The sequence below is a fragment of the Pteropus vampyrus genome, unplaced genomic scaffold, assembly GCF_000151845.1.
Source record: "Pteropus vampyrus isolate Shadow unplaced genomic scaffold, Pvam_2.0 Scaffold3, whole genome shotgun sequence".
Classification (NCBI taxonomy): domain Eukaryota; kingdom Metazoa; phylum Chordata; class Mammalia; order Chiroptera; family Pteropodidae; genus Pteropus; species Pteropus vampyrus.
In genome coordinates this window covers 13,766,090-13,783,529 of record NW_011888784.1, presented here as the reverse complement: position 1 = coordinate 13,783,529, position 17,440 = coordinate 13,766,090, and the positions used below count along the sequence as shown (strand labels likewise).

Genomic DNA, 17,440 nt, shown 5'->3' with positions numbered 1-17,440 from the left:
AGGTAGCAGTCAGCTAATCTAGCCAATCATGTAAACAACTAAACATTTAGTCTCCTGAATGTTTGGTCTTCAAGAGTTCGACTCTTCCTTGATACTCCTCTCAGAACTACCTTAGGGTGGCGGGTGTGGGGGGACTGGTCCCACCCAGCCTCTGCTGATCCCTCCTGCTTGATTGGCCGCTGAAGGGAAAAGTCATCAAGTCTTCCCCTCTGCTGCACCCATCCCCCCAGACCCTGCAGCTCTCCATTCAGCACCTTCATGTTCCCCAGAGTCCCTTGTACACCACATAGGATCCCACAGGAGCTGGTCAGTCCAGCCAGGCCACCTTGCTTCCTCACCTCACTGAGCTGCCAATTGTTCCATTTTGACCTGGAGCCGCTCTGTCCCTCCCGATGGCAGGGGAGTCCCTCTTCCCTCAGCATCTGCTTTGGCTCTCAACAGACCTCTCTCCACTCCATGGCTTTCTTGGGGAGAGGCGATGAGGCCACACATCTTGCCACTCACCCCTCTGCTTCCCTCAGTCATAGAGCCCAGGGGCTGGTGTTCCACCTCCCTTTCTTGTCTGATGGACTGTCCCTTAGTAACTCCAGTGAGCCCCCTCTTGATAAAGGAGCACATAAAAGAACTTAGACAATGCACTTTAGGCAAAACTTGGCTTTCAAAACTGTTGCCTGGCTAAGAAAACCTTGTTCTGGATGTCCTAACCTGTATGTTAACCTTTCCTTTTCTGGTGACACACTCATAGCCTAATCCCACTCTATGGATATGTAGACCCACTCACTTATTCCTATAGATTCATTAGGTTGTAGTTACACCGTGGCAGACACTGCGTAGGAGAGAGGGGACCAGGTGAGAGGTGGGGAGAAAGGCCTTCCTGGAAGGCATAGAGAACTACAGCATTTCAGGGGGAGATACAGGGGTAGAGACACATGAACACCCACACTGGTTTCCCAGCACTCCAAAATCCACTCCTCTTCTTGGGCCAGACACCCCACTCAGTGGCACACATGGGGAAAAGGAGGGATAATGGAACAGATCAGAGAAAGAAGTTTGGTTTGTACCTCACGATACTGATGAGGGAAACCAGCCCTCCATAATCATAAGACCTTCCTGTCACATGTTCTGAAAGTGACAAATTCAGCTAACAAAAATCCCTTAAATGTTTTACTCCTTTAAAGTCATCCGCCCTTTGTTCTTCTGCAAGGAACGCCATAGTGTCTTTCCTTTCAAAGGTACATCTGAATTTTCTTCAACTATGCATTTAACTTGTTTGTTGTTACTCTTCTGCTTGCAAATTATATGCTTGAATTCTGTTTCCAACTCATGTTAAGTTTGAATCCACAATGTTCTAGAAAGTAAAGGATAAAGACTCCTAGGATGTTCTTAAATATAAAAGAAGACTCAGCTTGTAGACTGATTGATTCTCCCCTTGATTCATTTTGCACACAGATCTGGAGTAGTGATAAGTGGTGATATATGTAGTATATATCACACTAGCCTATCCTAATGTATGATTTCATGTCATATGTCCAATATATAATGTCATTAGAGCCAGCCGGGAAGAAAAATTACAAGTATAAATGGGACTGGGAGTGACAAGAAGGTGGTTTTACACTGGGCTGTTAGGGAAGGCTTCCCTGAAGACATGCTACTTGGGCAGAAATCTATGGGATGAGAGCAGTCCACGCAGCTGTCTGTGGCGGAAATGCTCTGGGCATAGGGAATAGCTAGTACTGGACACCTCGTCAGAGCCTATGGTCCTCCCAGCAGAGTGGCCTCCCCACCCCTCTCCACAACTTCTGCAGGCTCTCAGCTCAGCCACGTGCCCCCACCCCAGGAACACCTATGCATCACATGTGGGGCCTGAGGCCCTGAGGTGGGCTTGTTCAAGGAATCACAAGGAGTCCAGTGTGGCTGAGGTCATAGGAGATGAGATCGGAGAAGTTAGTGCACCAGTTATCCAGGACCTCGTATGGTTATACCACATGTTGTTTATTCATCTGTTTATGGATGTTTGGGTTGTTTCCACTTTTTGGCTATTTTTGACTGGTGCTATTATGAACATATGTGTAGAAGGTTTTGCATGGACACATATATTCATTTCTTTTGGGTATATGCACAGAAACAAAATTGCTAGGTCATTTAGTAATTCTATTTGAGCTTTTTAGGAACTGCCAGACTTTTCCACAGCAGCTGAATCCTTTTATGTTCTCACCAGTACTGTAGGAGAGTCCCAATTACTCCACAGCCTCACCAATACTTGTTATTGTCCATCTTTTTAAATTATAGCCATATTAGCGCAAAGCGGTGTTTCACTGTGGTCTTGATTCGCACTCCCCTGATGACTAATGGTGTTGAGCATCTTTTCATGTACTTATTTGCTATTTGCATTTCTTTTTGAGAAATGTCTCTTCAAATTATTTGTCCCTTTTTTATTTGTCATTTTAGTGTTGAGTTGATAAGATTTCTTTATATATTCTGAATACAAACTCATCAGACTTATGACTTGCAGATATTTTCTCCTATTCTGTGGGGTATATTTTCACTCTTGATAGTGTTCTCTGAAGCATAAAAGTTTTTTTTTTTAATTTTGATGTTCAGTTTATCCATTTTTTTCTTTAGGTGCTTATGCTTTTGGTATCATATCTAAGAAATCAATTCCTAATCCAAAGTCATGAAAATTTATATTTTCTTCTGTGAGTTTTTTAGTTTTAGCTAGCATTTTTGGTTTTAAACAGCATTTTTTAGTCCCCTTTAAATACACATTGTATGCTTTACTTTATTGTTCTTCACAAAAACATAAACCGATGTCTCTCATTTGAAAAATGAACGAAACTTTTATTCAAACTGTACAAATTAGAGAGATCAAAGACAAAAGTTTTTGTCTACCAATAGTGTTATCATTTATATAATACTGTTTGTTCTATGTAAAAATTTCCTTCTATCTTCTAGTATCTTCTTTCTCATTTCCGGATAACTAAAAATTGGACACTTGTTTGCTCATTTAATTTCTTTTTACAAAGAACTTAATAGAATCCAACAATTTTTGTTTATAAATAGCTGAAATAAATTTATTTTGTGCTGCTTATTTAATGTGTCCTAATTAAATTAAGATTGTATATAATATAGCAAGAAAATATTTCAAAATATTTACTCAGAGAAATCTTTATAAGAATCTTTTTATAAACCCTCAATTGACATGTTATTCATAATATGTTCATGTTTATTCCAAGTATTCATTAGAACAGGTTCCCAAGAAATTGCTAACCAACATTTCTTTATTCCTTATTTAATTTTATCTAATCTAGAAACTGCAATGTTTTCCTAAAAATAGAACTTTATAATTTTTCTTACTGAAGTTTTTTGCATATCCGTTTTAGGAAAACATTAAAACACAGATAAGCAAGGTAATTAATTTCCTGAAATCCTTCCACCCAGACATAACCTCTCTCAATGAGAACATGAGTTGAACTTGACCTCTGCTCTCATTTTCACTTGAGAAGACTTTTCAGCCTCAAAGCCTCAGGAATGAAGAACAGTATCTTCGGCTGATTAATTTCTTACTGAAAGTTTTGAGATAATTGTTTTTTGTTCCTTAAAATGGAAGTCATTGCCATTATTGTTTTTCCTCGCAGGTTCCATTCCTTTTTGCTCTTTATGGGGCACCCACCTTATGCGATTCGCGAAGTGAACATAAACAAGTTCTGCAGGATCATTAGTGAATTTGCTTTGGAGTATCGAACCACCAGGGAAAGGGTTTTGCAGCAGAAACAGAAACGGGCCAACCACAGAGAAAGAAATAAGACCAGAGGGAAGATGATCACTGATGTAAGTCATGGAATCAGCCTCTTTGTGTCATTTATTTTTTAAAAACTTCCCAGTTTGGGAACTGTGCTTTTTTTTTTTTTATGTGAAAATAACTGTCTTTTGAAAAATGCTGTTAAACTGCTCCTCTACCATTTCTGTGAAAATCTGCTATATAACAAACAAGGAAGTAGGACATACAAGTTAGGAACGTGTGGCTGGTGGAGGAGTTGTATGATGCTGATGGCATTAAAGGCTTCATTCCATTTTCAACCTCTGTGATATTGGTAAAATTGGAGAAAAAGAAAAAATATCAAACATAATGCCACTTATCATCGAAAGATAAATGTACTCATTTAGGAATTGATTCAGGATTTGTCTTCATAAAGATGCTTTATAACCAATAAGTTGACACATGGACCACCCATTCTAGGCATCTGATTAAAGAAATAATCGGTGTGGTTGCTCAAAGATGTAATCTAATGGGCTCCTGGTAGTCCCTTGAGTCAGAGAATATCAGGGTGGGACGAGATCCAGGGGGACAGTGAATCTGGCAAGAGTCCGCATTGAGAGTCCCTGCATATTTATATGCCTCTCCCACTCCTGGGCTCTTCCCCCATTTCTCCCACCACAAAATACAAGCCAAATATGCTTACAGTTATGAAAACACATCTAAATTTCTTGACAAATTCTTGAGATTTTTTTTACAGATCCCACTAACATTTTAATTCTGTCTTCTCTGAAAACATTCAGCTTTCCTATTTATGAACAGGGATAAATTTTTCTAGAGTTTGATTCAAAAATATTTAAATTTCCATTAAAATCTGGACAATACAAGTTTCTTCAGAGTCATCTTCAGTATAGTCACTATTTTTAGTAGGCAAAGTGGCATCATTACTGTAGAAAGACTGCCATCTGCTGGAAAATTCGGATATTGTCAATTAAGGCAAAGTACAGCTTCAAGTTTGCCCAGCTTGCAATTAAGTGCCCGCCGTGTGCCCAGCTAGACGCGAAGAACCAAGGAAGATGTAGGTGCAGTAAAAAACAAGTGCATATCCTAAGGATGTCACAATATATCCACAACTTAAACCACTAAAAACAAAACCAGGCAATATATTGACAATTACAGAGCCCCTGAGCATTAGAGCTGGAAGTAATTTTTAGAGAAAAACTGTGTAAAAAGTCACTTTTAATAAAAATGCTAAATGATGAGGATGGAAGTGGTAGCAATTAAACAGAAATGATTTTATCTTGGAAGCTAAGGAAGGTGGGATCTGGTTAGTACTTGGATGGGAGACCACCTAGGAAGCCCAGGTACCATAGGCATAAAAAATAAAAAAAATAAATAAATATAAGGGATTATAAACTGACAAGGTCCTTGCAATCTGTGAGGTCAACTAAGGGTTGCCTTGCCTCCTCTCCCCAGCCACCCTCAAACACACACACACACACACACACACACACACACACACACACACAGAAATGATTTTAGAAAAACAATTATTTTCTAAGAGAAGTCTGGGTTAAATCTAAAGACCCTACATTTGTAGAGTCAGACCCATATCTGCTCTTGTGTGCCTCCCAAGGAAAGATCAGTGAGAAAGTAAGTAATTCCTCATCTTGGTGTCCCGAACTAGTTCTAGACAAAATGATGAAATACACAAGGCTACACCAGGCAGTTGTGACCCTGTTTGCTGTCATTATACTCCAGATAGGCTGTGAGAACTCAGAATTTCCACCCCAGGGCTCCCACAAATTGGGGGGCAGTGGTAATCCTGGGTGAGGCCTCGTGTCCTCGCTCAACCCCAGCTTCTTCTTCTGTGAAAAGGGAAAGCTAGTTACTTTGGGGAACGCTGAGGAGGTATAGATTTTGTATATCGGCATCTTGCACATGTGCTAATTGCTGAAAAAATGCCAGACATCCTGGTTAAATAAACTCTAAGATTTCAAAAAAATAGCACAGCAGGACTGTCATCTCTTGTCGCAATGCCATTTGGCTGGGGACAATATGGAACGTGATGAACTGGAAGCATTTTGTCATTTCAGCTTCTAAAAGTTTAGTTAATTCTCAAAAACCATGTGTCTGATTTTCTGGCTTAGCTTTTCAATCTCAGTGGAAACAAACACAAGTTAAACTGAGGGAATGTTTAATTTAAAGTCAAGAGATGTATATCTCTTTTCACCCTCAATTGATTTTTAGAAAAGAGATATTTTATTTAAAGTTATTTAAGGAAGTTGATCTGATGAGAATTAACAGTATGGCATTTCAATTCAGACAGCCTCCATGAGGGACAGGTAAGATTTTTAAATGAACTTAATTTCATGTTTTTGAGGAGAGATTAATACAACCCATTCTGCTTGGGCTGTTGTTCCTTTTGTCCTGTCTGGCCTGTGTGTGGAAGGATTCTCAGAGCCCAGACCTAGCAGCAGGATGAGAGGGGAGACAGCAGTTGGCAGGCAGAGCCAGACAAATGGAGGCCAGTCCACTTACTGAGGTCCTGATGGTGGGCGTGTGGTGGTGGCTTCCACAGGATGTGGCCAGCTGAGTGGCAGGGCCCAGAGCTGAGGTCTGTAGTGGTCAGAGAACCAGGTAAACTGGCTATCATCCTCATGAGCAGCCTCAGGAGATTGGCCCGGAGCCCTGCAAGTCCCTTCTGACTTTCATTAGGACTGATCTTGAGGCTCATGCAGGGAACATTCAGACAAGGGCAGGAGGGCTATGCAAGCAGGGCCTGGCAGCTCCCAAATCAAGAGGGGGCCAATTGCTTTACTTGGAATTTGATGTGACATTGAGATGATCTCATCTTTGCTGACTTCCATGCCTTCTAAGAAGCCCTTCTGTCTTTTCCATCTTGTTCTGTCCTCTCGGGTAGACTGATGAAGAGGACGAAGTTGAGGTATGACTCTTTATAAACACGAAGAATGCCATGTTTGACCTCCCAGGTGTGCGGTAGAGTCTAACCTAACTTAAGCAGCATGAAATGTCAGCACCACTTAGTACTTTAAACCATGCATGGATGTTTTCTGGTTGGTTTCCGTGTGATCACTAACCTCCTGTCATGGGCTCTCATCATGCTGTGTATGCCAGGAACCGAAGGGTTAACTGCATTTTCCAAGCTGTCCCTGAGTCCCAGGCCCTGTCAAGAGTGGCAGGTTCGGAGGCTCTCTCCCTACGGCTAGAAAAGCGGACAGAATTTTCCTTCCAGCTCTGTCTGAGCCTTTTGGTAATACAAGTATGAGAGCTAAATTCTAAAATAACCACTTGAAGAGTCCTAAAACCAAAGAGGAAGTGGGGCGGTGGCTAAGAGCCAGGCCAGAGAAGTGTCCTCCAGCTGTGGGCAGCCTCTGTCTTGTGCCCGTTTCCTTGATTGGCATCCAGTAGATCCGGTGGTATCAGTGCGTGAGGGGTGGGATAGGAGGGATTCCTCCTCCTCGTCCTGGTGCAGATGCCAGAACCAGAATCCAACCTGGAGCTGATTGGCCCTAGAAGGTGAGGTGGGAGCGGTACAGATGACAAGGTACAGATGTGTCCCAGGCTCTCCATTGCCATGGCCAAGATACTGGATGAAAAGAGGAAGCTGGAATCCATGGAGCTCCTCTTTGTAAATGTGAATCTAGCAGACTTTGTATTTTTCATCCAGATGCTGGGCACTGTGCGCACATGGCCTAATGTTCTAGCATACCTCTTGTAAAACATCTATGTCCTGACTCTTTGTTCAGCTAGAATTAGAGAATATCATGTGCTTGTAATGCTTGTTAAAACAAGCAAATTTTTGACACCACAAGAAGTAGTGAGTGTTGCCAAATTCAGTTTTAGCATGAACTTCTGAGTCATGTTCTGATGTGGTCCCTGAAACAAACCCCCTTGGGGCCTTTGGCAAGTCACTTAATTTTGGAGAGCCTCAGTAGCCTTCTCTGTAAAGTGAGGTGGGACTCGATCTGGAAAAATTCTGCCTGACTTGTAACGTTGTATGATTCCATGACTGACTGCCACTTTCAAAATACTATTATTGTAAGCGATATATAAGAAAAAATTAACTGCTTTCTGGAGCTAAGTTAAAAATAATAATGAAGCTCAATACATTTGATTAACGGATCATGTTTCAATTCTCACATCAGGATTTCGATATTAGAAACAGATTTGCTTCCTGAGTTCTTCCCAGAGTAGATGTCAGTTGCTCCTAGCAGGCCCCCACTGAGGGGATCTGCAGTGAGCCAGGAGACCCACGACAGTGGAGGGATGGGTGTGGTCCTTCTGGAACCAGGGCTTTTCTTTCTGATGAGAGAACTTCCTCTATACACAGACATTTTGTCATTAGTTCATCCACAACCTCAGTAACTGCCATAATGAAAGTGTCTACAGAATGCACACAAACCAAAAAGACAGAAGGAGAAGGTTTTCCTCAGCTAAACAGTTTATAAGCTTTTGCTGGCTTTCGGGGAGTGACCTCACACCCCTCTTTGGTCTTGCAGTCTGGCAAGTTCTCTGGCAGTTCTCCAGCACCACCGAGCCAACCGCAAGGCCTGAGCTATGCCGAGGACGCCGCTGAGCATGAGAACATGAAGGCCGTGCTGAAAACCTCGTCCCCTGCTATGGAGGATGCCACGCCAGTGCTGGGCGTCCGCACACGCAGCCGAGCGAGCCGAGGTAACGCTGGCCTGGGCAGGGCAAGTCTTCACGGTTAGCCACCTCATGGGGTCTCGTCCCCATCAGAGGTTATAGTGTACTGTGCCCAGGCTGCTAAGGGCCACCAACTCCCAGGGCTCCGGACGCTGTGTAATCACATGCTTTCTGCACCTTCGTGAACCACCTTCAGTAGCTTCATCTCAAAAGCAAACAACACTCTCAAAAGTATAACTTAATTCACACAAGAGGAGTTATTATTATTGTGAATGAATCCTCATGGGGTAAAGCAGGGATCAGTAAACTAGCCCCCACCTATTTTCATACATAAGGTCTAATTGGAACACAGCCATACTTATTGGTTTGTGTACTGTCTGTGGTGCTTTTGCACTGCAGTGGCGGAGTTGATGGTTGTGACAGAGACTTCAGGGACCATAGAACCTCAAGTTTTTACTACCTGGCTCTGTACAGAAGAATGTTACTGTCTCCTGGATTAAAGCATTACCCACCCCCTTTTGTCTTTTTAAATCCTTAGAGGCAAACAGGAAACTAGACTTCACGATGGTAAAGACAGAAGAGTATCCAGATTTGTTTTATAACTTGGAAAATATTTTTTTTTTTTTTAATTAAGAGTTAAGACGCATTTTTCATCAGAGAATGTTGACTTGTATTTCTCTGGTGTCGTCTGATACCACGTTGACTTTTGTAACTTTTCTCACTGCCTGCAGGATACGCCCACATTGTCCGTGCTGTCATTTGCAGTCTCCCGTGGTCTGAGCCTATCCTATCTTGTCATCCCTACATTGTGGGCACACCTGTGTCTCCCTGAGCCCTGCTGTTGCTCATGCTGTCCCCTTCTCTGCCTGTCCAAGCCCCTTTCACCCCCAGAATCCACCTACTCTACACTCTGACATGCAGGCCACTCATTCTCTCTAGACTTTAGTCTTGACCCTGTGACAGGGTTTTCACTTTGTATGCAGTTAGGAATGTGCCAGGAGAAGGTCTGCCTCCCTCCACCCTGGCCCCATCTGAGATGCATATGACAATTAGAAAGTATTATTTCTTACTGTCTGTAGAAGGAGGCCATTTCTCAGAAAAACCAAGAAGTGACAGGAGAGAAGGTATGTAAACAAGAAAAGATATAAGAGGGGAGAAGAAAGCGGGGGAAGTCAGAAGGTGAAGAAAGTAGTATCATTAAATGCTGAGCAGGAGAGGCTGTCGGTCTAGACAAAGCATAGAACAAGGATTAGGATAAAATAAAACAGCTTTGCAATGTTATGGGGTGTAGGGAAAGGAATCTCTTGTATCCTGTGGTACCCAAAAGGGCCTAAGACATCCCAGGCATGAGTCTCTCTGTGCTTGGCAGCTCTTGCAGAGTTTGTGTGGTAGACTAAACGTGGCTACCAGGAAGATCAAGGAGAGCATTGATGCCTGCACTGTGGTGACCCCAGCCATCAGGAACCTTGAGTCCAGTACCTTGCAGAATACAAGGGTAGTACAATGAAAACCATCTTGGGGTCCAGTATTTCTACTGGCACATATCAGGTTGTGCTAATTTTAAAAGAGAAAATAGACAGCTGTTCCTGACTGGAAAGGACAAAGAGGAAAAGATGTTGCTGGATTTGTACACTACGAGTTCATTTCCAGAATGAGCATGCGGAAAGCTGTTCATTGTAAGCATCTCCTGACATCTTACAGGAAAGCCGTTCAGTTCTCTGCACATTTGGAGACTTCTGCTACCAGGTGGCACACAGTAGGTAGTGGCAAGCCACCACTCTTGTTACAACAACTAGAAATTTTTAAAAAATGGCAAAAAGCTTTCTTTTAAACAATATCAGAGAACTGTGAGAGAAAAGAGGACTATACAAACTAGAATCCCAGGTAGGCTGAGAGCTCCTCTCTAGGAGCATCTGCCATGTCTGGGCACAGGGTGAGCATTAGACTCGCCCTGGGCAGAGCGACTCTAACAGTAAAGAGAACCTGGCAGAACTTCTAATAGCCATGTGAGTTGCCGTAAGAGATTGGAATCTAGAGGAGCTCCAAACACAGACGGTTTTCTCCAAGAGAATTTTGTGCTGGGCAGCATAGGGAGGGTAGGCTGGGCCAGAAAGGCCTAAGGAAGGGTCCTGCAGTCTTGGAGACCTGAAGAAACTAAGACAAGCCAGAGTAAGTACCTTCAACAAACGATACAAATATGTAAAGACAGAGGTGTGCCTGAACCCTGCTCAGGACTTCACTTTGTCTGCCTAACAGGAAGGAGTAAAGCCTGGTGGAAAACTATACTAACCTCAGTCTCTTCATTCTTTTATACGCAAAGTCCAGTCCGTAGTCAAAATTATGAGCCAAGAGAAGAATGTGAAAATGTGACCGACAGGAAGAAAAGTAGACAATAGTTTGCAGAGCCACAGGTGATCCAGATGTTGAAATTTGCAGTCAGGATTTAACCATCGTAAGTGTTCAAAGACAATAAAGGAAACTGCACATGAATTGATTAAAAGGTAGATAATTTCAACCAACAATTGAAATTTAAAATAAAAGAATGAATCGAATGGTCAGTGGACATTCTAGAACTGCAAAGGAAAATATCTGAAATGAGAAACTTTTTGGGTGGGTTTAATAGCAGACTGGTCTCAACAGAAGAGAGGCTTAGTGAATTCAAAAATAAATTAATAGAAAATATACAAACTGAAGCAAATCTAAGGGAAATAAATACAAAGAAAAGCCTGCCTTGGCAGCCCATAAGCTAACTGCTCAAAACCAAAGATGAAAGTAAAATCTTTAAAGCAGCCAGAGAGAAAAGATACATTACTTTTTAAGGAACAGCAAGAAGATTGATGGCTTGCTGTTAGCAGGAACTACGGGAGTCAGAAGAAAATGGAGTGACAGCTTTAAACTGCCAAGAAGAAAACTTCCTAACCTAGAAGTTTTTATCTACCCAGGGAAATTCAAAAACGAAGGCCAACTTTTATCACAGGAAAATAATATATCTACTTTGATATTATTGTTTTCCTTTTAGACATTTTTTAGGTTAGGTTTTTAAGGAAAAAAAGTATTATCTTTCAAACTACAATCTATATATTTTGAAAAATGAAGTCAAAATAAAGTGATATAGTGCTATCTTGGTCTCTAATGCTTTATCCCCTCCCCTACATCTCAGTACATATAAATATCTTAACACTTGGGAGACTATGGTGAGTCCAGTGGCCCCTTGGGGTCTGTAAAAGATATGGGCAGTGTTCCTCTGATGGCTACATGTGAATGCAAAAGTTCCAGGAAGAGAAATGGATACGTGACCAGGAAGAATGGGCATCAACAATCATCAGATAGTGAGGACAGTGACCAGAGGAGAGAGGATAAAAAAGCGGAACCAAGAATGAGGTCATGAAGGAATGAACTCATTGTAAAACTAAGTTTGACAGTCCTGGACTTATGGAAAGATATCCCTTTTAACATTCCCGATATCCCTTGGGAATCCATGTTTTCAGGGTGCCTTCTTGCTTTTCTATAGGCAGATGCATCTATGCCAGACTTGGACTGTGTTAACATATACTTAGTAATAAATGTATTTTTCTTGTCGGGGAGCAGAGGGATTTACCAAAGAGAAATTATGTCAACTTCCGCTTAGCTGCTTGTAGAGGGCAGACAATCTTGTTACAATCCTTAAAGGCTAGGTGATTCAAAGATAAATTATGTTTCAAAGTCCATTGATTTTCCATTGAACTGAAAGAGAAGCTGAGGTTAGTTAAAATTCAGTAGGCACATACAACCATGGGTAGAGAGTGAGTTAACGAATGTCTGTGGACATTACTGGATGTACGTCACTGGATATCTGTGATGTGCACATTACTGTGCTGCATGGGGGGTCTGCCCTCCTGTGATCACAGGCCCTGGCAGCTGAAGGCAACACATCCAGGCACAGAAAGTTAAAGGACAACAGAAGACAGGAACACAAGTGCAGTACAAGCTGTCATGACAAAGGTGACCTGAGTATGGGTTTATGGAGAGTTCAGAGCCTGGGGTTAGGGGTCACAGGTCACAGTGTGCCTCTGTGGTGGGGACGGGTGAGCAGTCTGGGTCTGTCAGGCTCAAGCTGTCTGCTCTGTTCTGGTGCTGACAGAGCTCTGCTGCTGGAGGAGCGGTGCTGTGTGTTTTCTTTGGTGTTTTCCTTCTCTCTGAGCATGTGGAACTCTCTGGTTAATCCTTCAGGATCCACTGGTTCATGGACTCTGGGGACTGATGACTCACCTACTGTTACAGATGATGCAGCTGATGAGATCATGGACCGCATTGTCAAGTCGGCCACCCAAGTGCCCAGTCAGCGAGTGGTGCCTCGGGAGAGGAAACGCTCCCGGGCCAACCGGAAGTCTCGTAAGTGCCTTTGAGCTGAGCCAGTGTGAGAAATCCACCCCACAGGGACCCACCCTGCAGTTCTGTGTGACCCAGGAAGAGCAGAGACTCAGAGGCAGTCTCCAGTGGATTGTCAGTGGTACCTAGAGGGCCCACCTGTGCTTGTCAACCATGCTTGACATTCAGCGTTGGCCATCGTGGAAGAGGGGTGCTGTAGCCACCCCTGTCCAGTGTATTTGTCATTTCTGACCAGGCCTCCCCCATTTCACACTTCGTCCCTGGAAAGGTCTGGAAGTCTCTGGTGTGCAAGGGTGAGCACAGGGGGAACCATTGCCAAGTACTGCCCCAGATTCTTTGCTAGATGCTATATTTCTCACCCTCACTCAGCATCAAGAGCCACTTTCTGGGCTGGAGATGGTCTCCCCAGGAGTTCACTGCTGCTCATAAATATGTTCAAGGTGAAAACCAGTGATTTTTATGGTCATTAGGATGCTTAAACTACTTCATGTGAGCTTGGGGTGACCAGTTCTTTTTTTGTTTTCCTACCAACTAAATCAAAGCAACTGATATTTTACTTTAGTCTGAGTCTACTGTGTGCTCCTGCCCCCTGAATGATGGGTGTGGAGTGGTCCCTGCAGTCACTGTGCTGACTCTCAAAGGGTCTACCCTCTGTAGAAAAGCAGGGTTCCTTTGAATTCTTTCATGTCCGCTTGCGTTTGCCATGACCTTTGCATGTTTCAAGAGATTGCTCACCCCCCAAGCTTTGGCCTGCTGCCAGTCACTCAAGAGATAGCTTGAGTCTCCACCAGCTCTGCCACCTGGAATAAAAGGTGATGACTAGGACAGGGATTGGTGAGCTTCCACAAGAAGAAAGGCTGGTTGCCTGCTCATGTCCTGATTGGTTCTTAAAATTGACAGAAGAGTGACTGAAAGCAGTTAACACTTCAGTAAAGACTCAGACTCAGAGAATCCCCAGTGATGCCACCTTTGAGGTTCACACAGGCGATGATTGGGGTTTGGGCTGTATACATTGGACCCCGTGCTTCTGTTTGACCCACTGACAAGCTTATTTCCAGAGTAAAGAACAGTAAACCAATTGCTCTCATTTATCAGACTCTGCTCCTTTTACATGATCTGCTTTCATTTCTGATAGAGACTTTTTCCCCAGAAAAGAAAGTAACCCTTGGCAACTCCACCAGAGAGAGGCAGAGCTTCTTAAACCACAGAGTTTGGGGTTCAGCAGGGGTGGGGGATAAGATTCTCATTTAGTAAGATGAGTAGCTGAGAGTCAGTTTTTTGCCCTGCTCCTAGATGAGGCCGATGTTGCTGGTCCTTGGTCCACACTTGAGTAACAATTCTCTTTGGCTGTGGCTCCCAACCATGGCCGCACATTAGAGCCTTCTTCAAAGTTTTGGAAATTCCAGGCATCTGGGCTGCACCAAGGCTGACTACTTCAGAGCCTCCGGGGCCCTGCCCCTGGCCCTCAGTTAATTGGTGGGATTAGGAGGCGGGCTCTCCTTCCACTGGGTGCACCCCCTGCCACATTCCCACTATTTTTTAAATGGAAAGCTATCATTCAGAAGGACTGGCTTTTTATATCTTCAAGAATATCTTTGTGGGCTCCAACATCAGTATCTAAGGCATTTACATTTATTTTTTCCAACATTTTGCTATTTTCTGGCTTTGCTGTGAAGTTTTTGCCAATGTCCTAGTACACCTATGTAAGAACTTGCTACTCAAAATTGGTCCTCAGACAATGTGGACATCTCTTAGAGGCTGGTTAGAAATGCATATTCATGGAGCCCATCCTAGGGCAACCAATTCAGAATCTGAGTTTAACAAGATCCCCAGGTGACTCATGTACACACACTAAGGTGGAGCAGCACTGGGGTCTGAGGCCAGGAGAGGACTTGCAGGGTCCTCGGCTGTGCACATCTTCAGTGGCAAACTTCTTTAAGAGGTGGGGCTAATCCACACTCTCTCCACACTGCATGCTGAATCTAACTTGCTCCAGGCCAAGGCAACACTTCCCTTTTTGCCTCTCTGAAGGAGACGAAATAATATTTTCTTGTGTTTTGAACTGACTTTTTCTTACATACTAGGAAGGTTGAGCCTCTCGTCATTTGCATCTCTTCTTTTGTGTATGGATTGTCCATAGCTTTTGTTTACTTTTTTCTTGGTCTTTTTATGATAAGAAATTTATTTCTTAATAGCGTTTGAAATGAAACCTATGAAAGGCTTTTCAAGGTCTTAAGTAGATTATCTTCAGTATTTGCTATTTATTGCCCTTGTATTAGTTATTTCAATAAACTGGTGACCAAATGGCAGAAACCTTGGTCACTCCTGGTCCTGTTGCAATGGGCAATCTCATTGCAAGAATGACCACCAGAAGGAGTTTGGAAAAACATATTGTGGGTAGACTGAGGGAGAGGGGTAGAGAAAGGATGCCAGGCCAGGGAGTGTCCTCACAGAGATGGGCAGAGTTGGTCCAAGGAGCTCAGAAAAAGAAACTGCATGAGATAGTGGCCTGCCAGTCCCTGGAGGCCAGGGTATGTGTAGCTTACACATCTGTGTTGGCAAAGAGTGTTGGCCCTGCCCTCTGGTCTAGAGAGAACCAGATTCTTAGAGAGACACATAATGTCACTGGAAACAATACCACAGTCAAATTAATTTTTCTCTTCTATCTGGCCAGAGAGATATTTTGCCTGTTTTTGTTGTTGACATAAAATAATTTCCTTTGGTATCATTTCCGTTCCAATCTTATGCAAAACAGCCATATATTCTTTTTTACTTAGCCAAACATATTTTATCCTGTGATGCAGTTACTACAACAAATACAGCACTGCATTTATGTAAATGTTTATCTGTAACGGGTTTAATTTATTAGTAATGGCACCATCAGCAGAAATTTAAGACGGAGGAAGTTACTTTGGTTTCCATTATAAAAGAGTGATAAACTCCAGCTTTTCTCAATAGGTTAAAGGAATGAGAAAAACACAATATACAAAATTAACATGAAGTTTCCCTTCTGGGCCTCCCCCGGAACAGTGCCGTATTTGATTAGATTGTCTAATGGTGGTGATGAGGCAAGTGGATAATGAATAACCAACATATTTGGGCTCTAACTCATTTGGCTAAAGACAATAATAGTCCAGCTATCACAGGAAACAGAATCCATCCCATAACCTAGAAATTTATGACCTGCAAGCCACTTGAGAATCCTCCAAGATAATTAAATGTCTGCTTTTGTGTTTGATGCTTGTGGCCAGGCCTACACAAGCCAAATGACCTGCTAAAGCCTGAAATGATGGGCCAGTCAGGATGCGACGAGAGCATCTTTATCGATTTGCAGGTTCCCATGGCTCAGTTCTGCTGCTTTTCCAGCTGGTGCCATCAGGGTGTCATTAAGTAAAATGTTTCGAACTATCCAGTTGATTTCTAGCCTGTGAAATGGTTGCTCTAACACACCTCATATGCTCCCCGCAGATTCTAGCCAGGGCTCTCCATCAAATTGGTTTGTGTATCTGACTGAGGGAGAACATTCCCCAAGCTCTTCGGGTTTTGTTCTTATTTTTGTTTTTCTTCTCATATTGGGGTAGGTATTTTGTCCTAAAGCTATTTGTCCACTTAGGCCTTCTGGATATTGGCCTCCCCTAGTCTAGATAACCCAGAAGCTGACCGGCATTTGAGGTGTCCTTATGGGTATGATTCTGCCGGATGGACGGGGAGGGGGAGGTGCCTTCCCTGTGTTTTTTTTTCTTTTGGACCCATCTTGGGAAGAGGATCTGCACTCAGCTGGCTGCCGGCATGTGGCCACTAGCCAGATGACCATGGGACAGAGCGGGGGTTAGGGACTCATCGTCTGCCTTTTCTCGTTCCCAGGGAAGCCCAGGTCTTGAGAGAGGCAGGCTGCCCCTGCTCCTGTCGCCTTTCCCTCTGAGGGGGGGTCTGGGCCCCACCCGTGACATGACCATGGAGTTTTGGACTCAGGGCTGTATTTCTATAAAGATGTGATCGCTTAGATGTGACTTACAAGTAATCAACCAATTTCTTAGCTAGTTAAGATCCTAAGGTTGATCACCTTACAAGAACAGTTCCTCACTGGGCAGAGCCAGAAGTCTGATGCCAGGGCCTATGGGAAAAACGCGGAACTCTGATTGGATTTCGCGCCCTGACTCTCATCCCCTCGCACCGTGACTTCCTTCTCAACGTGTCTCTTGTGAAGCTTCGACAGTCTTGTCGAAGGGCATGTGGCAGGTTTCACGCTGATATAACTAAAATCTAATCGTATTTCTCTTACAGAATATTAAGGGATGTGGCCATGCTATGTGTTAAGTAGCATTTAGAGAAGAAAGAGAATGGTTGAATCTGAAAAATTATTAAAACTGTTTTGGGGAAAACAAGATTTATGCCTCACAAAATATTAGGTTCAGCCCTGGGTCTGATCAGTACACGACTGAGTTCATTCGTCTCTCTGCTTTTCCAAAGTGGTATTTGAAAACACCCAGGAATTTTCCTACTAATCTCATTTTTAAAAATTCCCCTCCATTTAATTTAAATAGTTATTTCTTACTTACTATGAATCAATTTTATATTTACATAAAATTTATATTTATAGGGCAAGCCAGCAGTGGCAATAGGCCAGAGGCCTTAAAACTAACACAC

The 17,440-nt window shown here is 43.1% G+C and overlaps 1 protein-coding gene across 1 annotated transcript in view; it reads left to right on the top strand.

Annotated features, from left to right (window-relative positions):
• FHOD3 (formin homology 2 domain containing 3) overlaps nt 1–17,440 on the top strand; it is a 406,356-nt gene that overhangs the window by 381,223 nt on the left and 7,693 nt on the right. The window contains exons 23-25 of the mRNA XM_023532085.1: nt 3,636–3,828; nt 8,278–8,452; nt 12,635–12,796. Coding sequence (XP_023387853.1) covers nt 3,636–3,828; nt 8,278–8,452; nt 12,635–12,796 — 530 coding nt within the window. The remainder of the gene's footprint in view (nt 1–3,635; nt 3,829–8,277; nt 8,453–12,634; nt 12,797–17,440) is intronic.